The sequence below is a fragment of the Salvelinus sp. IW2-2015 genome, linkage group LG20 (assembly GCF_002910315.2).
Source record: "Salvelinus sp. IW2-2015 linkage group LG20, ASM291031v2, whole genome shotgun sequence".
NCBI lineage: Eukaryota > Metazoa > Chordata > Actinopteri > Salmoniformes > Salmonidae > Salvelinus > Salvelinus sp. IW2-2015.
The window spans coordinates 47,256,260-47,282,252 of NC_036860.1; the positions used below are offsets into that span (position 1 = coordinate 47,256,260).

Consider the following 25,993-nt stretch of genomic DNA (forward strand, 5'->3'; position numbering starts at 1 on the left):
TTAGCTTGAGATACTTTATACCATTATTAAATCCCTGAGATGAGAAGAAATGTGCAAGTCCACACTTTGGGAGAAGGACAATGGATATGCAGCCAATGTTAATGGTCACACAACTTTGAGTCATTAGTAAAGATTCATAGGTATTCTATAAAAGGGCAAATAACTGACAAGTTGTTGCAGTAGTATGTAAGACAATGGATGCAGAGTATAGGTTAATTATGGATTTAGAAAATTGCGGTTAACAGCGCCACACTCAGGCKGAAAACGGAATGCTATATTCTCAGCCAGGCCTGTCTTTTCAAAGCAAATTTAATTATATCTTTATTTGTATTTCTAATGTATTCCAAACACAGGTTGTAACCAGATGATCCCAATAATTTAGGTAGTAAACGATGCACCCTCTGGTTTGTTCTGTTGCGAACTGTTTGGGACTCGTTGTTTCCTTGTTTAGGACTACTACTCAAAGATTTTTTACTTAAGTCAAAAACGAAATTAACTGAAATACATTGGTCTATATACTAGCATAATTACTCTACACAGAACCACCGCTGACCCATAGCAAAATTACAGGCTATAAAACGTGTCCCGGTGCAACATGTTTAGCTCGGTCCACTGGGGCGTGGCTTACGGAGCGCTCTCTGAAGTAAACGCTCCTATCGTATTTCAACCGATCGAGTTCTCACCACACAACCTTTCCCCGTCATCAATTTCAGCACCGTATAGTAATAGTAACCCAGCCAACCTATAGACAAAAAAAATATTCACCATCCCAAGCGCCCCTCCTTGGCTGTTGGTGGGTTAGCTAAAGAGAAGATAGCTAGCATTTATGTATGTTTTTGCTTGTTGTTTATGTAGCTACGGGTGTTTAGTTACTTCAATCGTATCCCTTGTAGGTCCAAAATGCCTAACATAAAGATATTCAGCGGCAGCTCTCATCCGGACCTTGGCCAGAAAATTGCCGACCGCCTGGGACTTGAACTGGGGAAGGTTGTGACTAAAAAATTCAGCAATCAGGAGACATGGTAGGTTGTATTTAAGCCATTTAGATTTTTTTTGACAAATGTGTGAATTTTGTAGTAATTGTTTGCTAACATTAGATAACGGAAAGTTAAGTTAGCCCACGTGGCCAATTGAAAGTGCGAGTCAGTGGTCGTTGTTGCTAACTATAGTAGCTAAGATTAGTTTACCACAAACCGGGCATTGGAGTTTAACGGCGGTTGGCATCTACAAACCTGTACCAGTAGTATCTAGTTAACTAGTTGTGTTGGCAATTTTATATTTACCATCAAATGAGACCGGGTAAGGGAAGGAGGTCTCGAACTTCAACTCCCAATAACCGTTTGGATTGTAATCGTGGGATGTCATTTCAATGACCTTTCATGGGATCGTCACTTGTTGCCACAATGTCAAACCCCGCCTAATTCTAAAATACATAATCAAATGTGATTTCAAACCTAAATTTAACGTTATGCCTAACCTTACATTAAGACCAAACAGCAAATGTTAAAATTTTACGATATAGACGATTTTGACGTTGTGGCTTATTTTCATTTAACCATATTAGTACTTCTGAGTTGTACTGTGTTTTTACTAGTGTTGTAAAATGATCCTGTTTGACAGTAGACATGGGACTTGCTTGCTTGTTGCAGGGTATAAGTAGCAGGTGCCTTTGACATGTGAAAAGCTTAAGAATATTGTTTACCTGGAGGTTTGTAATAATAGCGCTCATCCCGAGTGTTGACATCCATAGGGTTCTTCAATATCGTCTGTTTCTTTTTCAAGTTATGTTGTTGGTATAATGTTACATCACAGACTGGTTGGTAGAGCAGAAATGTATGACTGTGAATATATGGAACATTCATTCATTGAGTTGTATCCATTGACCTGGAAGCCCATGATGCTATGATCTTAATGTTCTCTACTTGTTATGGTCCTGTCACCATGTATAGTCTACTGTCTGACACCACATGATTTACTCCTGCAGCGTGGAGATTGGGGAGAGTGTCAGAGGAGAGGATGTCTACATTGTCCAGAGTGGTTGTGGTGAGATTAACGATAACTTAATGGAGCTCCTCATCATGATCAATGCCTGTAAGATTGCCTCTGCCTCACGAGTCACGGCTGTCATCCCCTGTTTCCCATATGCAAGACAAGACAAGAAGGACAAGGTGGGGGTGAGGGAAACTTAAATAGTTTGTTCTCTATTCACAGCACCAACACACTACACCAGGGGTTCCCAAACTGTTTTGGCCCACGACCCCATTTTGATATCTAAAACTTCTCACGGCCCCAACCATGAGGACATTTTTTGTTGTTGTAATTAACAGCCAATGTTAACTTTTTTTTTTATATATTTGGGGCAATGGCAGTCAATTGAAAAACATTCTAATTAGAGGTCGACCGATTTAATCGGAATGGCTGATTAATTAGGGCCGGTTTCAAGTTTTCATAACAATCGGAAATCGCTATTTTTGGACACCGATTTGGCGTTTTTTTTAACCTTTATTTAACTAGGCAAGTCAGTTTAGAACACGTTCTTATTTTCAATGACGGCCAAGGAACGGTGGGTTAACTGCCTCGTTCAGGGGCAGAACGACAGATTTTTACCTTGTCAGCTCGGGGGATTCAATCTTGCAACCTACAGTTAACTAGTCCAACGCTCTAACCACCTGATTACATTGCACTCCACGAGGAGCCTGCCTGTTACGCGAATGCAGTAGAAGCCAAGGTAAGTTGCTAGCTAGCATTAAACTTATCTTATAAAAAACAATCAATCAATCATAATCACTAGTTAACTACACATGGTTGATGATATTACTAGTTTATCTAGCGTGTCCTGCGTTGCATATAATCGATGCGGTGCGTATCGTTGCGCCAATGTGTACCTAACCATAAACATCAATGCCTTTCTTAAAATCAATACACAGAAGTATATATTTTTAAACCTGCATATTTAGCTAAAAGAAATCCAGGTTAGCAGGCAATATTAACCAGGTGAAATTGTGTCACTTCTCTTGCGTTCATTGCACGCAGAGTCAGTGTATATGCAACATTTTGGGCCGCCTAATTTGCCAGAAGTTTACGTAATTATGACATAACATTGAAGGTTGTGCAATGTAACAGGAATATTTAGACTTATGGATGCCACCCGTTAGATAAAATATGGAACGGTTCCGTATTTCACTGAAAGAATAAACGTCTTGTTTTCGAGATGATAGTTTCCGGATTCGACCATATTAATGACCTAAGGCTCGTATTTCTGTGTGTTATTATGTTATAACTAAGTCTATGATTTGATAGAGCAGTCTGACTGAGCGGTGGTAGGCAGCAGCAGGCTCGTAAGCATTCATTCAAACAGCACTTTCCTGCGTTTTGCCAGAAGCTCTTTGCTGTGCTTCAAGCCTATCAACTCCTGAGATTAGGCTGGTGTAACCGATGTGAAATGGATAGCTAGTTAGCGGGGTGCGTGCTAATAGCGTTTCAAACGTCACTCGCTCTGAGACTGGAGTAGTTATTCCCCTTGCTCTGCATGGGTAACGCTGCTTCGAGGGTGGCTGTTGTCGTTGTGTTCCTGGTTCGAGCCCAGGTAGGAGCGAGGAGAGGGGTGGAAGCTATACTGTTACACTGGCAATACTAAAGTGCCTATAAGAACATCCAATAGTCAAAGGTTAATGAAATACAAATGGTATAGAGAGAAATAGTCCTATAATTCCTATAATAACTACAACCTAAAACTTCTTACCTGGGAATATTGAAGACTCATGTTAAAAGAAACCACCAGCTTTCATATGTTCTCATGTTCTGAGCAAGGAACTTAAAATGTTAGCTTTCTTACATGGCACATATTGCACTTTTACTTTCTTCTCCAACACTTTGTTTTTGCATTATTTAAACCAAATTGAACGTTTCATTATTTATTTGAGGCTAAATTGATTTTATTGATGTATTATATTAAGTTATAATAAGTGTTCATTCAGTATTGTTGTAATTGTCATTATTACAACAACAAACAAAAAAACGGCCAATTAATCGGTATCGGCTTTTTTTGGTCCTCCAATAATCGGTATCGGTATCGGCGTTGAAAAATCATAATCGGTCGACCTCTAATTCTAATAATATATCTGATTGTCTTCTCAAATTATCACATACTTTTAATGTGGGGCTATGACAGTCATTTGCAAATTAGTCTGATATGTCTCTTCTCACCGCCACTAATGAGATGGGTGTGCTTGATGCATGTCACGTCAGGGGGCGTGGTCGAAAGTGTGCACCACATCCCTGCTGTCACATCCAACATGGATCTATATTTGGTTTTAATGCAGACAAGATAACTGGATCCAGCTTCACACAGATATGAGCTGGCGAAGGGTACCATGAGTTGTAATGCTTAGAGGGAGACTGCAGGTTATTCCCTTTGAGTCGAGCAAAAACTTCTACGTTGTCTGCAGCATTCGGTCACATGACCGCTTGATCAGCTGTTCGATTTCACTTACCGGCATGTCAACTGAGTCAGGATTGGGAAGTAGGTCAGAAAGGGCTCTTCCAAGTGTTGGAGGTGAGCAGCCATCACTCATATGGGACACTTACTGATTCTGTTTTCTGTTAGAAACATGCACAGCTGAGGGAAGGTGTCATGATTCACTTTGGAAAGACTCCAATAAGAATTCTTTCCTCTGAATCCACTGATTCACTCATCTGTAAAATGTTTTTGTATTTCCCCTGCATGCTTGCGTTCAGTTTCCCAAATATGTCTGTTACATGACAACAATTCTTCTCTCAATGTGAAAAAATCTTTCCAACACTCCCTCTCGATAACTACCAAGCCTTGGTGTGAAATAGAACATTGTCATGCTCTGGTCCCATATCTCCACATAGTTTTGCGAACAGATGTGGATGTAGTTTAATGTAGTTTACAATCAAAGTTACCTGCTGCAATTTATCTCCGAGTTCTGTGCTCAGCTCTTTTGCCGCCAGTTGCTCTCAGTATATCCATATGGGAGAGGGAGACATTCAAAACTAGAGTGCAGAGGCTTGCCCTGCCCCGCCATAGATTGAGCCCCATCTGTGCATAAGTCCACCGTTTGAGCCCATGGAATTAGTTTTTCGTCAATATGGCCACGCAGCACACTGAACATCTCCTCTGACGTTTTATGCTCTTGAATCGTGAGACCGAGCAATAGGTCCTCGTGAATAGCATTCCCTGACGTGTGTAGCGAACAAAAGTCAATGCATGGGCATCTCGGTCCTCACAGCTAATTTCCATTTGGAGAGCATACACTGGGGAGTTTGTCATTCAGTCAGTTTTCTTTTGATTGCTAGCAATAGCATTAATTCTTAGTTTAACAGTGTTATCTGACAACGGTATTGCTGTGAGTTTCTGACCATCTGCCTCCCCACACATTGTTTTCACTATATCAATTGCGTCCGGTGACATGAACATCTCTGCAATAGTGTTGTTTCATAGTGTAGCGGGCCTAGCAATTCACAGTGGGAATGAAATTCTCCCGCGACCCCATTTTTAATATCAGGAGACCGCACATGGGGCTCGTAACCCCTAGTTTGGGAACCGCTGCTCTGCACTATCAATATCAGTCAGTTATTTGATTTGACTCCTTTTCAAAAACGCCCTATTGGACGAACCACTTTGGTTGAATGGACTAATTAGGGTTGCACATTTTGGGGAATATTGAGGTGGAAACTTTCTTGGGAATTAACGGAAATATATGCAAATTATTAATACCATTTAAATTTAGATGTTTTTTGCATTTCATATATTTACCATATTATCTTGAAACAGAAACATAAGGTAAAATGTTTATTATAAGTAGACATAATTGCAAATGATTAAATCCTTCCAATAGAAAAAGAAAATTGCAATGAATTGAACTTTAATTAAATGAGTTGACTCTTCACATGGGATGATTTCACTGAACATCAAAAGAAAGGGAATATTGAATGATCCCAATGATCCATTGCATCTCCCAAAAACGTTTTCAACGTGCATTTGTAAAATGATAACCAAAGCTTTAGTTTCTAGACTGTCTTCCTCTCAGGCTTCCATGTCTTCTCCCTGGACCTCCTCAATGTCCAACTCTTGAACATCAGACTCTGAGGCCTCATCTTCACTGTCACTTTCCAACCTTGTTGAGGATGGCTCATTATCTGGCTCAAATTTGCCTGGATGGCCACCAATTGTTCAACCCTTGTATTGGTCAGCCTGTTGCGTGCTTTGGTGTGTGTGTGTGTGTTCCCAAACAAGGAKCAGTTACGCTCTGAGGCGGCTGATGTTGGTGTGATTTAGAGGATGATGGAGGCAACAGGGGAAAGAGCCTCAGATCCACAAAGTCCCTTCCACCYGSTGGCTGATGAGATATGTTGGCACGACTGTTATATTGCATCTCCATCCCAAAGCCCTTGCTTGGAAGTGTACTTCGCCAGACTGCCAAGAACTGTGCCCTCATCCAGGCCAAGGTGCCAAGGCATGGTAGTGATGACACCATAGGCCTTGTTGATCTCTGCACCAGATAGGGTGCTCTTACCAGCATACTTGGGGGTCCAACATGTACGTTGCGGCGTGTATGGGCTTCAGGCAGAAGTCTTCACGCTTTTTGATGCATTTCAGAACTGCAGTTTCCTCTGCTTGGAGCAACAGTGAAGTGGGCAGGGCAGTACGGATTTATTCTGCAAGCAGAGTCTGAACGTCCGACAGGATGGCATTGTCTCCCTCAATCTGTTCAATGGCTACTGCTATAGGTTTCAGGCTGCTTACCACTCTCTCCCAAAATACATAATCCAAGAGGATCCTCTTGATGGCAGACTGTGATATGGTCATTTCTTGGAGAGACTCCTTCCCCTCCAGGAGACTGTCAAACAGTTAATTATTGTAGTTAATTATTCCTTGCCCACAAACATTTGACCACCCATCAGAGATGATTGCAAAACAGTCTGCTTTCTCTATGATTTGCTTGACCTTCACTTGAACTCTGCATCCAGAAAATGAGAAGATAAAGTATGTCTGGTTAGAGGGGTGTATGCTGGGCGAAGAACATTCAGAAATCTCTTCCAATAGACATTGCCTGTGAGCATCAGAGGTGAACCAGTTGCATACACAGCTCGAACAAGACATTCATCAGCATTTCTCTGACTACGTTCCTCCATTGAGTCCAAAAAACTTCTGGTTCCAGGAGGACCATGAGCTGTTGCTATCGATAAGGTGTCTGATTCAGAATTTTCACCTCGAATAGAGGGACTCTTGTCAGAGGTTGCTTGTTGTGAGGGCTGAGAGAACTTTATGCACTTGGCCAGATGATTCTGCATCTTTGTTGCATTCTTCACATGATTTGGCTTAGTATTTGCAAATGTACACAGCTTTTTCTTCTACATTAGCTGCAGTGAAATGTCTCCACACATCAGATAGTGCCCGTGGCATTTTACTGTAAAGATGAGAAAAAAATGAGTAAAAATAATAATACAACTCCATGTACAGAAATAGTTTAGCAGTTAGATTAAACTCCTTTATTTTTATTTTTATGAAGCATGTATGGAAACAGGCGAATTAACACTCTTCAGTTAGCAGGCTCAAGCAAGCTAAAACCCACATGGTAGAAAAAACTAACTAGCAGAAATTAGCAAGTTAGAAATGATTTTAACACACTTTGCTGTAGGCTAATATTTACTAGTTAACAAAAAAGTATGTATGTGATATAAAATATATTCACCCCACCCAGTATTGTAATCAAAACTTACCAGAAAGCATGTAGTCCTTGACTCAGACAGTGTAGTAGTGTGGGCTAAATAGCATCTCATTAGTGTGCAAGATCTTGAGAATCAGCTGTACATGTGATGGAAGAATGCACTGTGCATGCAGAGGGTTGCAATTCCATTGAATTGGGGATAGTTTAACCAAAATATGCCACAAGACCTATAATTAACTTGTGTACCGCACAAAAATGGTTCACTGTTATAAGCTAATTATTTTGATGAATTTAAGCAACATTTCCAAAATTCCAGGGCTTAACTTCCCATGAAAAACTCTTCTTCAGAGTCGGGCACCCATCTCTGCAAAGCTGGTGGCCAACATGTTGTCAGTGTCAGGAGCCAATCACATTATCACCATGGACCTGCATGCCTCGCAGATACAGGTGAGCAATCTGGCACATTAATTGTCTCATTCCATCAGTATATTGCAGTCACTATTGTAGTATTCACAAGTAAGATGTAAAAACTATTCATTAGACTATATTTGTTACATACTATAATGAGCCACATTACATTTTCTCCAAAAAGCTGTTGGAAGTTTGAGGACACTGACTAATGATCCTGTATCTTATCATGGTTTTGCTCTCTGTACGCCTCTGTAGGGGTTCTTTGATATCCCTGTGGACAATCTATACGCTGAGCCAGCTGTGCTGAAATGGATCAAAGAGAACATCAATGAGTGGAAGAATTGCACCATTGTGTCTCCTGATGCCGGGGGAGCAAAAAGGTAAAGCAGGTACCAATTGGCCTACAGATGCTTCGTCAATTCAAAGGGACAGATTTTAGTTGTTAGAAATATCAGCACGTCGAAAGGATGATTGTGGATCAATTCATTAACGTGTTTGTTACTTTCCCCTCCTTCATTATTACAACCATTTAGTTGTAATAACAACTGTAATAACAACAATCTTTTTGATACTGTCATCAGTGTTTGTAATTTGTGATTTATCATATAGTAAGAAACAGGTTTATAGTTCTATGTTAATTGTAATGTGATGTAACTTTGTGGAATAATTGACATCATCTGTAGTACCATAACCTCACCAATCTGTGGATTCCCCTTGCAGGGTCACCTCTATAGCAGACAGGCTGAATGTGGACTTCGCGCTCATCCACAAAGAGAGAAAGAAGGCTAACGAGGTGGACCGCATGGTCCTGGTGGGGGACGTGAAGGACAGAGTGGCCATCTTGGTTGATGACATGGCAGACACCTGCGGCACCATCTGCCATGCTGCAGATAAGTGAGTCACTACTGTGTTTTAGCTGCATAGATCTTTACAGAGCAGAGACTGAATATTCAATCTTTAAATGTACTACCGATACTGAAGAGCTATTACACTTGTTTAGGGAACAGTCTCTGAAAATATAAATTTGATAGCAAGGTTGTTTACAAACAAAAGGGGGGGGGGGTTCAACCTATTTTCGTTTTCTTTTTTGTTTGTCTTTTTATCCTTCTGGACATCCAGGCTCGTCTCTGCTGGAGCTACAAAGGTCTACGCTATCCTGACCCATGGGATCTTTTCAGGCCCTGCCATCACCCGCATTAACAATGCCTGTTTTGAGGCTGTGGTTGTCACGAATACCATCCCTCAGGAGGACAAGATGAAACACTGTTCAAAAATACAGGTCAGAATAGGGCTGGGCGATATGGAGATTCGCAATATATATATTTTGTAAAATTAAGGTCAAATACACTGCATGTCAAACAGTCAGCAATAATCTAATGAATTCAGGGCTTGTGAAATTATACCTAGGCTAAAATATAAGCCTTGCACAATCATAAGACCCACTAATAATTAGTGCTGAGCGACTAACTGAAATGTAGGTTATTTTTTGTTGTTTTTTAAACAACTGACAGACGTTGACTCAATTTGTTTGAGTTCCATTTCATTCGTTTTTTTCCCTATGAGCTCAAGGCGCACGTTGCACAGTTTCTCTACAGATAAATCAGATCCATCCTGAACTGTGATGTAGTAGGGAGTTGTAATTTCCAACAGGCAAATATTCTACATACAGTACCAGTCAAAAGTTTGGACACACCTACTCACACACCTACTACTGTTTGGTTTTTCTCTATTTGGACTATTTTCTATATTGTAGAATAATAGTGAAGACATCAAAACTATGAAATAACACATGGAATCAAGTAGTAAAAAAAGAAAAGTGTTAAATATTTTAGATTCTTCAAAATAACCAACCTTTGCCTTGACAGCTTTGCACACTTGGTATTCTCTCAACCAGCTTCACCTGGAATGCTTTTCCAACGGTCTTTAAGGAGTTCCCACATATGCTGAGCACTTGTTGGCTGCTTTTCCTTCAGTCTGCGGTCCAACTCATTCCAAACCATCTCAATTGGGTTGAGGTTGGGGGATTGTGGAGGCCAGGTCATCTGATGCAGCACTCATCACTCTCCTTCTTGGTCAGATAGCCCTTACACTGCCTGGAGATGTGTTGGGTCATTGTTTTGTTGAAAAACAAATGATAGTCCGACTAAGTGCAAACCAGATGGGGTGGCTTATCGCTGTGGTAGCCATGCTGGTTAAGTGTGCCTTGAATTCTAAATAAATCAATGACAGTGTCAACTAGATGTTGACCGATTAATCGGAATGGCCGATTTAATTTGGGCCGATTTCAAGTTTTCATAACAATCGGTAATCTGCATTTTTGGATGCCGATTATGGCCAATTATATTGCAATCCACGAGGAGACTGCGTGGCAGGCTGACCGCCTGTTACGCAAGTGCAGGCAGCAAGGAGCCGTGGTAAGTTGCTAGCTAGCATTAAACTTATCTTATTTAAAAAAACAATCTCTTAACATAATCACTAGTTAACTACACATGGTTGATGATATTACTAGTTTAACTAGCTTGTCTTGCGTTGCATATAATCAATGCGGTGCCTGAAATTGTGTCACTTCTCTTGCGTTCAGTGTAAGCAGAGTCCGGGTATATGCAGCAGTTTGGGACGCCTGGCTCGTTGCGAACTGTGTGAAGACCATTTCTTCCTAACAAAGACAGTAATTCATTTGCCAGAATTTTACATAATTATGACATAACATGGAAGGTTGTGCAATGTAACAGCAATATTTAGACTTAGGGTTGCCACCCGTTCAGTAAAATACGGAACGTTTTGTTTTCGAAATAATTGGTTCTGGATTTGACCATATTAATGACCCAAGGCTCGTATTTCTGTGTGTTTATTATAATTAAGTCTATGATTTGATAGAGCAGTCTGACTGAGGCGGTGGTAGGCAGCGGCAGGCTCGTAAGCATTCATTCAAACCGCACTTTCCTCCGTTTGCCAGCAGCTTTTCGCATTGCTTGAAGCACAGTGCTGTTTATGAAAGCCTATCAACTCCCGAGATTAGGCTGGCAATACTGTAGTGCCTATAAGAACATCCAATAGTCAAAGGTCTATGAAATACAAATGGTATAGAGAGAAATAGTCATGTCATAACTACAACCTAAAACTTCTTAGCTGGGAATATTGAAGACTCATGTGAAAAAGGAACCACCAGCTTTCATATGTTCTGAGCAAGGAACTTAAACGTTAGCGTTTTCAAATGGCACATATTGCACTTTTAGTTTCTTCAACACTGTGTTTTTGCATTATTTAAACCAAATTGAACATTTCATTATTTGAGACAAAATTTATTTCATTTATGTATTATATTAAGTTAAAATAAGTGTTCATTAAGTATTGTTGTAATTGTCATTATTACAAATAAATATAAACAGTCGAAGTTTACATACACCTTAGCCAAATACATTTAAACTCGGTTTTTCACAATTCCTGACATTTAATCCGAGTAAAAATTCCCTGTTTTAGGTCAGTTAGGATCACCTCTTTATTTTAAGAATGTGAAATGTCAGATAAAAAGTAGTAGAGAATTATTTATTTCAGCTTTTATTTATTTCATCACATTCCCAGTGGGTCAGAAGCTTACATACACTAAATTAGTATTTGGTAGCATTGCCTTTAAATTGTTTAGCCTTCAACAAGCTTCCACAATAAGTTGGGTATATTTTGGCCCATTCCTCCTGACAGAGCTGGTGTAACTGAGTCAGGTTTGTAGGCCTCCTTGCTCGCACACGCTTTTTCAGTTCTGCCCACAAATTTTCAATAGGATTGAGGTCAGGGCTTTGTGATTGCCACTCCAATACCTTGACTTCGTTGTCCTTAAGCCCATTTTGCCACAACCTTGGACGTATGCTTGGGGTCATTGTTCATTTGGAAGACCCATTTGCGAACAAGCTTTAACTTCCTTGTGATGTTTGAGATGTTGCTTCAAATATATCACATCATTTCCCTCCTCATGAAGGCCATCTATTTTGTGAAGTGCACCAGTCCTCCTGCAGCAAAGCACCCCACAACATGATGCCACCCCGTGCTTCACGGTTGGGATGGTGTTCTTCGGTTTTGCAAGCTTCCCCTTTTCCTCAAACATAACGATGGTCATTATGGCAAACAGTTCTATTTTTGTTTCATCATACCAAAGGACAGTTCTCCAAAAGTACGATCTTTGTCCCATGTGCAGTTGTAAACGTAGTCTGGCTTTTTTATGGCGGTTTTGGAGCAGTGGATTCTTCCTTTCTGAGCGGCTTTCAGGTTATGTGAATATAGGACTCGTTTTACTGTGGATAGATACTTTTTGTACCTGCTTTCTCCGGCTCTTCACAAGGTCCTTTACTGTTGTTCTGGATTCATTTGCACATTCGCACCAAGTACGTTCATCTCTAGGAGACAGAACACGTCTCCTTTCTGAGCGGTATGACGCTGCGTGGTCCCATGGTGTCAATACTTGCGTACTATTGTTTGTACAGATGAACGTGGTACTTCAGCCATTTGGAAATTGCTCCCAAGGATGAACCAGACTTGTGGAGGTATACCATTTTTTTTTAATACACAGAGGTCTTGGCTGATTTCTTTTGATTTTCCCATGATGTAAAGCAAAGAGGCACTGAGTTTGAAGGTAGGCCTTGAAGGGGCTTGACAGGTACACCTCCAATTGACTCAATTAGCCTATCAGAAGCTTCTAAAGCCATGACATAATTTTCTGGAATTTTCCAAGCTGTTTAAAGGCACAGTCAACCTCTGACCCACTGGAATTGTGATACAGTGAGTTATAAATTAAATAATCTGTAAACAATTGTTGGAAAAATGACTTGTGTCATGCACAAAGTAGATGTCCTAACCGACTTGCCAAAACTATAGTTTGTTCACAAGAAATTTGTGGAGTGGTTGAAAAACGAGTTTTAAGACTCCAACCTAATTGTATGTAAACTTCCAACTTAAACTGTATATAAAAATTGGCCGATTAATCGTTATCGGCTTTTTTTGGTCCTCCAATAATCAGTATCGGCGTTGAAAAATCATAATCGGTCGACCTCTAGTGTCAACAGCAGTGCACCCCCACAAGGTCACACCACCTCCTCCATGCTTCACTGTGGGAACCACACATGCAGAGATCATCCGTTCACCAACTCTGCATCTCACAAAGACACCGCAGTTGGAACCAAAAATTGGACTCCAGACCAAAGGATTTTCCACCGGTCTAATGTCGGGGCGGCAGGTAGCCTAGTGGTTAGAGCGTTGGGCCAGTAACCGAAAGGTTGCTTGATCGAGTCCCCGAGCTGACAAGGTAGAACTCCGTCGTTCTCCCCTGAACAAGGCAGTTAACCCACTGTTCCTAGGTTGTCATTGTAAATAAGAATTTGTTCTTAACTGACTTGCCTAGTTAAATAAAGGTTAAATAAATAATAATGATAAATGTCTATTGCTTGTGTTTCTTGGCCCAAGCAAGTATGTTCTTCTTATTGGTTTCCTTTGGTAGTGGTTCCTTTGGAGCAATTTGACCATGAAGGCATGATTCACGCAGTTTCCTCTGAACAGTTGATGTTGAGATGTCTTACTTGAACTCTGTCACATTTATTTGGGCTGCAATTTCTGAGGCCGGTAACTCTAATGAACTTATCCTCTGCAGCAGAGGTAACTCTGCGTCTTCCTTTCCTGTGGCGGTCCTCATGAGAGCCAGTTTCATCATGATTGTTTTTGCGATTGCACTTGGAGAAACTTTCAAAGTTCTTGACATTTTCCGGATTGACTGACCTTCATGTCTTAAAGTAATGATGGACTGTTTGTCCTTTGTTTATTTGAGCAGTTCTTGCCATAATATGGACTTGGTCTTTTACCAAATAGGGCTGTCTTCTGTATACCACCCCTAACCTTGTCACAACACAACTGATTGGCTCAAACGCATTGAGGAAAGAAATTCCACAAATTAATTTTTAAGAAGGCACACCTGTTAATTGAAATGTATTCCAGGTGACTACCTCATGAAGCTGATTGAGAGAATGCCAAGTGTGCAAAGTTCAAATCCAATTTTATTGGTCACATACACATGTTTAGCAGATGTTATTGCGGGTGTAGCGAAATGCTTGTGTTTCTAGCTCCAACAGTACAGTAATATCTAACAACTTCACAACAATACACGCATCTAATGGAATTAAGAATATATCAATATTTGAACGAGCAATGTCGGAGCGGCATAGACTGAAATACAGTAGAATAGAATACAGTATACATATGAGATGAGCAATGCAAAATATGTAAACATTATTAAAGTGACTAGTGTTCCATTATTAAAGTGGCCAGTGATTTCAAGTCTAAGTATATAGGGCAGCAGCCTCTAAGGTGCTAGTGGTGGCTATTTAACAGTCTGATGGCCTTGAGATAGAAGCTGTTTTTCAGTCTCTCTGTCCCAGCTTTGATGTACCTGTACTGACCTTGCCTTCTGGATGATAGTGGGGTGAACAGGCAGTGGCTCGGGTGGTTGTTGTCCTTGATCTTTTTGGCATTCCTGTGACATCGGGTGCTGTAGGTGTCCTGGAGGGCAGGTAGTTTGTCCCCGGTGATGCTCCACCCTCTGGAGAGCCCTACGGTTGCGGGCGGTGCAGTTGCTGTACCAGGTGGCTATACTGCACGACAGGATGCTCTCAATTGTGCATCTGTGAAAGTTTTAGGTGCCAAGCCCAAAAAACATCAGCCTGAAGTGCTGTTGCGCCTTCAGCACACTGTCTGCGTGGGTGGACCATTTCAGTTTGCCATTAATGTGTGCGCCGAGGAGCTGTAAGCTTTCCACCTTCTCCACTGCAGTCCCGTCGACGTGGATAGTGGGGTGTTTCTGCAGTTTCCTGAAGTCCACGATCCGCTCCTTTGTTTTGTTGACATTGAGTGAGAGGTTATTTTCCTGTCACCACACTCCCAGGGCCCTCACCTACTCCCTGTAGGCTGTCTTGTCATTTTTGGTAATCAGGCTTACTACTGGTGTCATCTGCAAACTTGATTGAGTTGGAGGCGTGTGTGGCCACGCAGTCATGGGAGTACAGGAGGGGGCTGAGCATGCACCCTTGTGGGGCCCCTATGTTGAGGGTCAGTGATGTAGCGGTGTTGTTTCCTACCTTCACCACCTGGTGGTGGCCCGTCAGGAAGTCCAGGACCCAGGGCCCCGAGCTTAATGATGAGCTTGGAGGGTACTGTGGTGTTGAATGCTGAGCTATAGTCAATGAACAGCATTCTTACATAGGTATTCCTCTTGTCCAGATGGGATAGGGCAGTGTGCAGTGCGATGGCGAGTGCGTCGTCTGTAGATCTAAAGGGGGCGGTAAGCAAATTGAAGTGGGTCTAGGGTTTCCGGTAATGTAGAGGTGATATGATCCTTGACTAGCCTCTCAAAGCACTTCATGATGACAGAAGTGAGTGCTACGGGGCGGTTGTAATTTAGTTCAGTTTCTTTTGCTTTCTTGGGTACAGGAACAATGGTGGACATCTTGAAGCATGTGGGGACAACAGACTGGGATAGGGAGAGTTTGAATATGTCCGTCAACACTCCAGCTAGCTGGTCTGCGCATGCTCTGAGGACGAGGCTAGGGATGCCGTCTGGGCCGGCAGCCTTGCGAGGGTTAACACACTTAAACGTCTTACTTATGTCGGCCACGGAGAAAGGGAGCCCACAGTCCTTGGTAGCTGGCTGCGTCGGTGGCGCTGTGTTTTCATCAAAGCGGGCAAAAAAGGTGTTTGGCTTATCCGGAAGTCAGATGTCCTTGTCTGCGATGTGGCTGGTTTTCCTTTTATAATCCCTGATTGTCTGTAGACCCTGCCACATACGTCTTGTGTCTGAGCCGTTGAATTGCGACTCCACTTTATCTCTACGGGTGTTTTTCCTGTTTGATTGCCTTACGGAGGGAATAACTACACTGTTTTGTGTTCGGCCATATTCCCAGTCACCTTGCCATGGTTAAATGTGGTGGTTCGCGCTTTCAGTTTTGCGCGAATGCTGCCGTCTATCCATGGTTTCTGGTTTGGGTAGGTTTTAATAGTCACAGTGAGTACAAAATCTAAACATTTCCTGAAGCTCAGTTACTGTATCCGTGTATTTGTCGATATTATTCCGAGGCTACCTGGAACATATCCCAGTCCATGTGATCAAAACAATCTTGAATTCTTTTTAAAAATGTAACCTTTTATTTAACTAGGCAAGTCAGTTAAGAACAAATTCTTATTTACAATGACGGCCTACCCCAGCCAAACCTGGACYACGTGGGCCGATTGTGCGCCGCCCTATGGTCCCCCGAATCACGGCCGGATTCGAACCAGGGACTGTAGTGATGCCTCTTGCACTGAGATGCAGTGCCTTAAACTGCTGCGACACTCGGGAGCCCTGAGTGAAGCATGGATTCCGATTGGTCAGACCAGCGTTGAATAGTCCGTAGCACAGGTACTTCCTGTTTGAGTTTCTGCCTATAGGAAGGGAGGAGCAAAATTGGGTTGTGATCAGATTTGCTGACGGGAGGGCGGGGGAGGGCCTTTTGTAAAGTTGAGTAGCAGTGGTCCAATGTTTTCTCAGAACGAATGCTACAGTCAATGTGTTTGTAGAACTTCGGTAGGGTTTTCCTCAGATTAGCTTTGTTAAAATCCCCGGATACAATAAATGCGGCCTCAGGATATGTGGTTTCCAGTTTGCACAGTGTAGTTATTTGAGGGCCTTCGTGGTATCGGCTTCAGCGGGAATATACACGGCTGTGAGTATAACAGAAGAGAATTCTCTTGGCAGTAGCTCTATTGAGATGACTCAGAATGAAAAAGTCATGAAATAAAACAATTTACACAACTGAAATATTTTATTAAAGTAATGTGAATAAATTAAGTGATAAGCAATCACTACCATCATGGGACTTTAACTGTTTTTTATTCTGTGTTACAGCATTCAATCAAACTGATGATTTACATAATTGAACCGACCTCGAAGCACTAATCGCTCAGCACTACTAATAATTTAATTATTTTATCAAAATAGTTTAACTTGCTTTTTTTAATTTTTATAATCACTGATCTGGCTTTCAAGTCTGAAAATGCCTTTTGGTTACAAATGTAACCAGAACCATGCACATTCACTAATAATGACCAACTTAGCAGGCAGTATAGAAAATGAACACTGGCCTCATAAACATCTCTCAAGCCCACGTGCTAGGGAGTAGCCAGCTAATCTTTATATTTATAGTCTAGCTAATTTGGATCAATTTGCTTGCTAACAAGCTAGAACAGTTGAATAATTAACACACCCTTCTGTCAGTCTCCAACTGTTTGAACAGCATGATAGACTGTCCACTTTGTTCAGATGTTGAATTCAAGTGGCCTACCTTATTTCTCAGAATGAGAACGAGTTGCCAATTCCTTATATAATTGTTGTTTATGCTCATTGCACTTTTTATAAAATAAGTCTGGCTAAAATGCTGCTAGGGGTATCCGCACTTAACAAACTGAGCATTCATTTTCCAGACTCAATATTCATTGATACTCCTTTTTTTCCAGTGTCTGCTCATCGAGGAATTTGAGGAGTTGAGACAACCTTTCCAATGATACCCTTTTTAAGTTCTCGTCTATTACAGTAAAATAATTTCTCAATGTGTCGGTGTCCATATGACCGATTCTGTTGGACCAAACCTCAAATGCAAATGTCAAGTTGAAACCACTTGTCAGAGAAGGCTTTCTTTAATCTTTGTTGTGCATGGGAGGGTGTGTGTGTGTGTGATAATGGGAATGTGCACCATCACAGAAGTGAAAACGACGAGACCAAAAAGACATGAGAACAAGTGGGCTTTAGCGCTTATACATTTTTAAAAAAATAATAGGGAGATTCTTGTGATATAGGCGTTTAATATCGCGCTAAAACATAGTTAATTTGATAAATCGCCCAGCCCTAGGTGTGAATCCCTGCCTTAGCACCTAACGCTTTACTTGTTGTTGCAGGGTTTAGGTCACTTGGAATTTAAACATTATATTATTTTCTACAATTATTTAATTGTAGTTCATTTTCTGAACTGTAAGAAATTCACTGAAAGTTGCTGAAGTTTGGACAAATGTTTTGCTTTCACAAATAGCAGATCACATGACACCAGTACAGAGCACACATACCAACCCCCCTCCACTCCATAGCAACCTCTTTAAACAATGTCCAATGATTAGCTAAGCAGCAGTCTGTCAACATCTTCATTTCCATGGCTTAGCATGTTGCCTTAACTACAGTATCTGCTTGATTAATTCTTACTGTGTATTGCATTGTCCTCGCTCTTTACTGTGTTGAAACTATGCTACAGTGTTTTCAGATAGTAACTCCGACCCCTTAACTTTTTCCACATTTTGTTACGTTACAGCCTTATTCTAAAATAGGATTGAGATAATTGTATCTACACACAATACCCCATAATGACAAAGCGAAAACAGGTTTTTAGAAATGTTTGCAAATGTATTAAAATTAAAAACAGATACCTTATTTACATATGTATTCAGACCCTTTGCTATGAGATTTGAAATTGAGCTCAGATACATCCTGTTTACATTGATCATCCTTTGTTTCTACAACTTGATTGGTCCACCTGTGGTAAATTCAATTGATTGGACATGATTTGGAAAGGCACACGCCTGTCTATATAAGGTCCCACAGTTGACAGTGCATATCAGAGCAAAAACCAAGCCATGAGGTCAAAGGAATTGTCCGGAGAGCTCAGAGTCAGAATTTGTGTTGAAGCACAGATCTGGGGAAAGGTACCAAAAATTGTCTGCAGGATTGAAGGTCCCCACAGTGGCCTCCATCATTCTTAAATGGTAGAAGTTTGGAACCACCAAGACTCTTCCTAGAGCGGGCCGCCAGACCAAACTGAACAATCGGGGGAGAAGGGCCTTGGACCAAGAACCCGATAGTCACTCTGACATAGCTCCAGAGTTCCTCTGTGGAGATGGGAGAACCTTCGAGAAGAACAACCATCTCTGCAGCACTCCACCAATCAGGCCTTTATGGTAGAGTGGCCAGACGGAAGCCACTCCTCAGTAAAAGGCACATGACATCCCGCTTGGAGGTTGCCAAAAGGAACCTAAAGACACTCAGACCATAAGAAACAAGATTCTCTGGTCTGATGAAACCAAGATTGAACTCTTTGGCCTGACTGCCAAGCGTCTGGAGGAAACCTGGCACCATCCCTATGGTAAAGCGTGGTGGTGGCAGCATGCTGTGGGGATGTTATTCAGTGGCAGAGACTGGTAGACTAGTCAGGATCGAGGCAAAGGTGAATGGAGCAAAGTACAGAGATCCTTGATGAAAACTTACTCCAGAGCGCTCAGACTGGGGCGAAGGTTCATCTTTCAACAGGACAACGACCCTAAGCACACAGCCAATACAATGCAGGAGTGGCTTTGGGACAAGTCTCTGAATGTCCTTGAGTAGCCCAGGCTTGAACCTGATCGAACATCTCTAGAGACCTGAAAATAGCTGTGCAGCAATGCTCCCCATCCAACCTGACAGAGCTTGAGAGAATCTGCACAGAATAATGGGAGAAACTGCCCAAATACAGGTGTGCCAAGCTTGTAGCGTCATACCCAAAAATACTCGAGGCTGTAATTTTTGCCAAAGGTGCTTCAACAAAGTACTGAGTAAAGAGTCCAAATACTTACATAAATATGATATTTCAGGTTTACTATGCAAAAATGTCGACCTGTTTTTGCTTTGTCATTATGAGGTATTGTGTGTAGATTTTAATGAGGGGGGGGGAACTATTTTTTATCCATTTTAGAGTAAGGCTGTAACGTAACAAAATGGGGAAAAAGTCAAGTGGTCTGAATAATTTCCGAATGCACTGATATATTACACACATACTGGTGTTTAGTTGACCAATTGTTTTATCTTTGGCGTTTTGAAGTTATCTGTGGGGAAATATTCAATAAGTCTGAGTGAGATTCTGGTTTGTTAATTAGTTTTCTCATTTCAGGTTATTGACATCTCCATGATCTTGGCAGAGGCTATTCGTCGGACACACAACGGGGAGTCTGTGTCGTATCTCTTCAGCCATGTTCCCTTGTAACAACCCCACCCTTTTCCCCCGGTGAACCTGTACCAAAGGAGGGATGTCTGGAGCACCACCATCACAGCCCATTCATTCATTCCCCGTGTCAAGAGAAGGGATGGAAGTAGTTAGTAAATACTCCTACTGTGGGGTAGGCTACTTTTTCCAATATTCTGTTATTGCACTGGCTATCTACAGTTTTGACCTTTTGACTTGTCAAATGCAGATTTGAGTTACTTGGTGTAATAATATGCCAGGTTGTTGTTTCATATAAGCATTGTCTATTGAAAGTTGTAGTTTACATTGCTGCTGACACCCCATTTGAGAGAAGCGCTCCAAGATGGCTTGTTCTGTTTTATGAGCTTGTTTTTTTTTGTCACTGATATTTTTTTATATTGGGGGGGACTTGGGCCTCCTTGAAAAGTGAAGCTACCCATTTGCATTTCCTAGACAGTATTTTTAGTTTTACGACAAAGCTGCTTTTGGCACAGTTGTTCAAGAATAAAGCATTGTGTATTGTTTACATCCTTGCTTTAGTTAAGCTAGTCTTTATGCTAAATAAGCTTTGTTTTTCATGCGTTATTCTAGGAAGCGCTTGCCGTTCACAATTCCGTTAAAGTGTCCTTAATTCTATGCCTTGGCGTGTTGATACCATGATTTAAATATTTAGTTGCATGGTTTTATGTAATTGTAATCAAAACATCACTTGCTGTGCACACACACTGAGTGTACAAAACATTAGGAACACCTTTGCCCTCAGAACAGTCTCAATTTGTCTGGGTGTGGACTGTACAAGGTGTGAAGTGTTCCACAGGGAAGCTGGCCCATGTGTGAGGTTTGGCTGGATGTTCCTTAGGTGGTGGACTGTTCTTGATACACACGGGACATTGTTAAGTGTGGAAAAACCCAGCAGCGTTGCAGTTCTTGACTCAAACCGGTGCATCTGGCACCTACTACCATACCCCGTTCGAAGGCACTTAAATATTTTGGTCTTGCCCAATCACCCTCTGAATGGCACACAATCCATGTCTCAAGGCTTAAAAATCCATTAACCTGTCTCCTCCCCTTCAGCTACACTGATTTGAAGTGGATTTAACAGGTGATCTCAATAAGAGCTAGCTTTCACCTGGCAAGTATGTCACAGGTGTCAAACTCATTCCACGAGGGCAAAGTGTCTGGGTTTTCGCTTGTACTTGATTGATGAATTAAGGTCACTAATTGGCAAGGAACTTCCCACACCTGGTTGTCTACGGATTAATTGAAAGGAAAACACATAAACCTGCGGGCACGAGGCTCTCCGTGGAATGAGTATGAAACCCCCTAGTCTGTCATGGAAAGATTTTGTACACAGTGTATACCTAATGAATGTGATTCAATGTCTCGTGCACATCTGCCATCTTTTATTCGTCAAGCAATAAGGCCTTTAATGCATGGAGCTTCTAATGTCCCTGTCACATTCATTTAGCTTTACTAACCCAAGTATTTTTGCGAGGTATTGGAAAGTTATTATTAAAGGAACTTCAGCGCTCAAACTCGGGAAGCCTTCGCGCACTCGCCGCTTGGGGTAGCATGCGCCCCTTCAACTTCAGCTCAGTCTTCGTCCATTTAGAAACCGACTGCTTGAGCAGCTCAAAAGCCTGCGTATGTGTAAGGCCTAATATTTTCTCCTTTTTATTATAAAGTATTGTCAGCCATATAACTCAAACACGGCTGTATCTGCTTTAATAACTGGTAAGCGCAATACACTGCAAGGCCGTTATACCCCAGAATCAAATCTTTATGATGTTTTTACTGTTTAAATTAGTCTGATTTTTGAGCTGAAACTATAACTCCCTTTTAAAACCGAGTCAACTCTAAGAAAGACATCTGCAGATTGATTTGAGGATCCTTGTTGCCTTATGTGGAAAATGTGCAGGATTTAACATTGCTCCCATGATATGAGATATCCTGCCCTCCACAACATGGACACTTGAAATGGATTTATTGGGTTATGATCTTGGAACAATAAAATGATATCTGTAACTTTGAATCGTTTTCATTATTTGTTATGTTTTTTATCTATGCAATTCAAAGTGAAACTATGATTGGGGAACTTGTCAGTCAGCAGAGGTCTCAGTCTAAAGTTGCTGTTTTCATATATATGACTTATAGTCCTTTGATGTAATAAACCATTTATTTTGGGGTAGATGCATCACACAAAAACAGCGCATGCCTACCACCAAATAATGAGAGTAAAGAAAGGTGTCCACAGCAGCCGTAGTACTAGGGCGGTAGTAGCCTACCTGGCGCTGCTGACAAATTCAAAATGAATGGAACAATCTGTAAGGGGGAGGGGGTAATGACTGGTGGTTGGCCTTGTGTGGTGAGGAGTATCAAATAATGGCTATCAAACAAAAACACATTGTTTTTACTAATGGTGCCATATATTCGATTGTTATACATATAAAATGTGTAGCTAGCAATTTCTATTGTTAGAATAGGAGAATGTTAGCGATGTGTGTGTATATATTACATTTGAAGTCCAAAGTTTACATACACTTAGGTTGGAGTCATTAAAATTAGTTTCTCCAACCACTCCACACATTTCTTGTTATCAAACTATAGTTTGATAAGTCGGTTAGGACATCTACTTTCTGCATGACCCAAGTAATTCTTCCAACAATTGTTTACAGACATTATTTCACAATTCCAGTGGGTCAGAAGTTTACATACACTAAGTTGACTGTGCCTTTTAAACAGCTTGGAAAATTACGGAAAAGGATGCCATGGCTTTAGAAGCTTCTGATAGGCTAATTGACATAATTTGAGTCAATTGGAGGTGTACCTGTGGATGTATTTCAAGGCCTACCTTCAAACTCAGTGCCTCTTTGCTTGACATCCTGGGGAAATCAGCCAAGACCTGAAAAATAATTATAGACCTCCAGAAGTCTGGTTCATCCTTGGGAGCAATTTCCAAACGCCTGAAGGTACCACGTTCATCTGTACAAACAATAGTACGCAAGTATAAACACCATCGGACCACGCAGCGGTCAACCCGCTCAAGAAGGAGAGCGACATTCTGTCTCCTAGAGATGAACGTACTTTGGTGAGAAAAAGTGCAAATGAATCCGAACAACAGCAAAGGACCTTGTGAATGCTGGAAGGAAACGGGTACAAAAGTATCTATATCCACAGTAAAACGAGTCCTATATCGACATAACCTGAAAGGCCGCTTCAGCAAGGAAGAAGCCACTGCTCCAAAACGCGCCATAAAAGCCAGACTACGGTTTGACAACTGCACATGGGGACAAGATCATACTTTTTGGAGAACTGTCCTCTGGGTCTGAAGAAACACAATAATGCTGTTTGGCCATAATGACCATTGTTATGTTTGGAGGAAAAAGGGGGACGCTTGCAAGCCGAGAACACCATCCCAACCGTGAAGCACGGGGGTGGCAGGATCATGTTGTGGGGGTGCTTTGCTGCAGGAGGGACTGGTGCACTTCACAAAATAGATGGTTCTCATGAGGGAGGAAAATTATGTGGATATATTGAAGCAACATCTCAAGACATCAGTCAGGAAGTTAAAGCTTGGTCGCAAATGGGTCTTCAAATGGACAATGACCCCAAGCATACTTCCAAAGTTGTGGGCAAAATGGCTTAAGGACAACAAAGTCAAGGTATTGGAGTAGCCATCACAAAGCCCTGACCTCAATCCCATAGAAATTTGTGGGCAGAACTGAAAAAGCATGTGTGAGCAAGGGAGCCCTACAACCCTGACTCAGTTACAACCAGCTCTGTCAGGAGCAATGGGCCAGAATTCACCCAACTTATTGTGGGAAGCTTGTGGAAGGCTACCTAAAACGTTTGACCCAAGTTAAACAATTTAAAGGAAATGCTACCAAATACTAATTGAGTGTATGTAAGCTTCTGACCCACTGGGAATGTGATGAAAGAAATAAAAGCTGAATACATCATTCTCTCTACTATTATTCTGACATTTCACATTCTAAAAATAAAGTGGTGATCCTAACTGACATTAAACAGGGATTTTTTACTAGGATTACATGTCAGGAAATTGTGGAAAAACTGAGTTTAAATGTATTTGGCTAAGGTGTATGTAAACTTCCGTCTTCAATCTGGGGTGGCAGGGTAGCCTAGTGGTTAGAGCGTTGGACCTAGTAACCGAAAGGTTGCTAGATGAATTCCCCGAGCTGACAAGGTACAATCTGTCGTTCTGCCCCTGAACAAGGCAGTTAACCCAGGCGTCATTGAAAAATAAGAATTGTTCATAAACTGACTTGCCTAGTTAAATAAAGGTAAAATAAATCAATAACTGTATATATCTCAGCAAAAAAAAAAACGTCCTTTTTTCAGGACCCTGTCTAATTCGTAAAATCCAAAATAACTTCAACAATCTTCATTGTAAAGGGTTTAAACACTGGCTTATTTCAATGAACCATAAACAAGGAATGAACCTGTGGAACGGTCATTAAGACACTAACAGCTTACAGACGGTAGGAAATTAAGGTCACAGTTATGAAAACTTAGGACATTAAAGAGGCCTTTCTACTGACTGAAAAACACCAAAAAGAAAGATGCTCAAGGTCCTGCTCATCTGCATGGACGTGCCTTAGGCATGCTGCAAGGAGGCATGAGGATGGCAGATGTGACCAGGGCAATAAATTGCAATATCCTTACTGTGAGAACGCCTAAGACAGCGCTACAAGGAGACAGGACGGACAGCTGATCGTCTTGGCGTGGCAGACCACGTTTAACAACACCTGCACAGGATTGGTACAATCCAAACATCACACCTGCGGAACAGGTACAGGATGGCAACAACAACTGCCCGAGTTACACCCATGAATGCAACATATCCCTCCATCAAATCAAATGTATTTATATAGCCCTTCTTACATCAGCTGATATCTCTAAGGGCTGTACAGAAACCCAGCCTAAAAACCCCAAACAGCAAGCAATGCAGGTGTAGATGCACGGTGGCTAGGAAAACCTCCTAGGAAAAAACCTAGAGGAACCAGGCTATGAGGGGTGGCCAGTCCTCTTCTGGCTGTGCCGGGTGGAGATTATAACGAACATGGCCAAGATGTTCAAATGTTCATAAATGACCAGCATGGTCAAATAATAATAATCACAGTAGTTGTCGAGGGTGCAGCAAGTCAGCACCTCAGGAGTAAATGTCAGTTAGAATTTTCATAGCTGATCATTGAGAGTATCTCTACCGCTCCTGCTGTCTCTAGAGAGTTGAAAACAGCAGGTGCTCAGACTGTCCTCAATAGGCTGAGAGAGGCTGGACTGAGGGCTTGTAGGCCTGTTGTAAGGCAGGTCCTCACCAGACCTCACCGGCAACAACGTCGCCTATGGGCACAACCCACCGTCGCTGGCCAGACAGGACTGGCAAAAAGTGCTCTTCACTAACAAGTCGCAGTTTTGTCTCACCAGGGGTGATGGTCAGATTCGCGTTTATCGTCGAAGGAATGAGCGTTACACCGAGGCCTGTACTCTGGAGCGGAATCGATTTGGAAGTGGCGGTCCGTCATGGTCTGGGGCGGTGTGTCACAGCATCATCGGACTGAGCTTGTTGTCATTGCAGGCAATCTCAACGCTGTGCGTTACAGGGAAGACATCCTCCTCCCTCATGTGGTACCCTTCCTGCAGGCTCATCCTGACATGACCTCCAGCATGACAATGCCACCAGCCATACTGCTCGTTCTGTGCATGATTTCCTGCAAGACAGGAATGTCAGTGTTATGCCATGGCCAGCGAAGAGCCCGGATCTCAATTCCTTTGAGCACTTCTGGACCCGTTGAATCGGAGGGTGAGGGCTAGGGCCATTCCCCC

The 25,993-nt window shown here is 41.8% G+C and overlaps 1 protein-coding gene across 4 annotated transcripts; it reads left to right on the top strand.

Annotated features, from left to right (window-relative positions):
• Positions 1-609: 609 nt before the first annotated feature.
• On the top strand, positions 610-22,181 carry LOC111981761 (ribose-phosphate pyrophosphokinase 1). Of its 4 annotated transcripts, XM_024013181.2 has the most exons (8): positions 610-793; positions 894-1,022; positions 1,985-2,174; positions 8,043-8,141; positions 8,361-8,485; positions 8,826-8,999; positions 9,225-9,384; positions 20,078-22,181. In XM_024013181.2, exons 2-8 carry the CDS (start codon positions 901-903, stop codon positions 20,168-20,170), a joined length of 963 nt encoding a protein of 320 aa, XP_023868949.1. In that variant the 5' UTR covers positions 610-793; positions 894-900; the 3' UTR covers positions 20,171-22,181. The 4 variants fall into 4 exon arrangements, with proteins under 4 accessions (XP_023868949.1, XP_023868948.1, XP_023868950.1 ...); XM_024013180.2 differs by having other exon boundaries at positions 610-1,022; XM_024013182.2 differs by having other exon boundaries at positions 610-1,022; positions 1,985-2,168.
• The last annotated feature ends 3,812 nt before the right edge of the window (positions 22,182-25,993 follow it).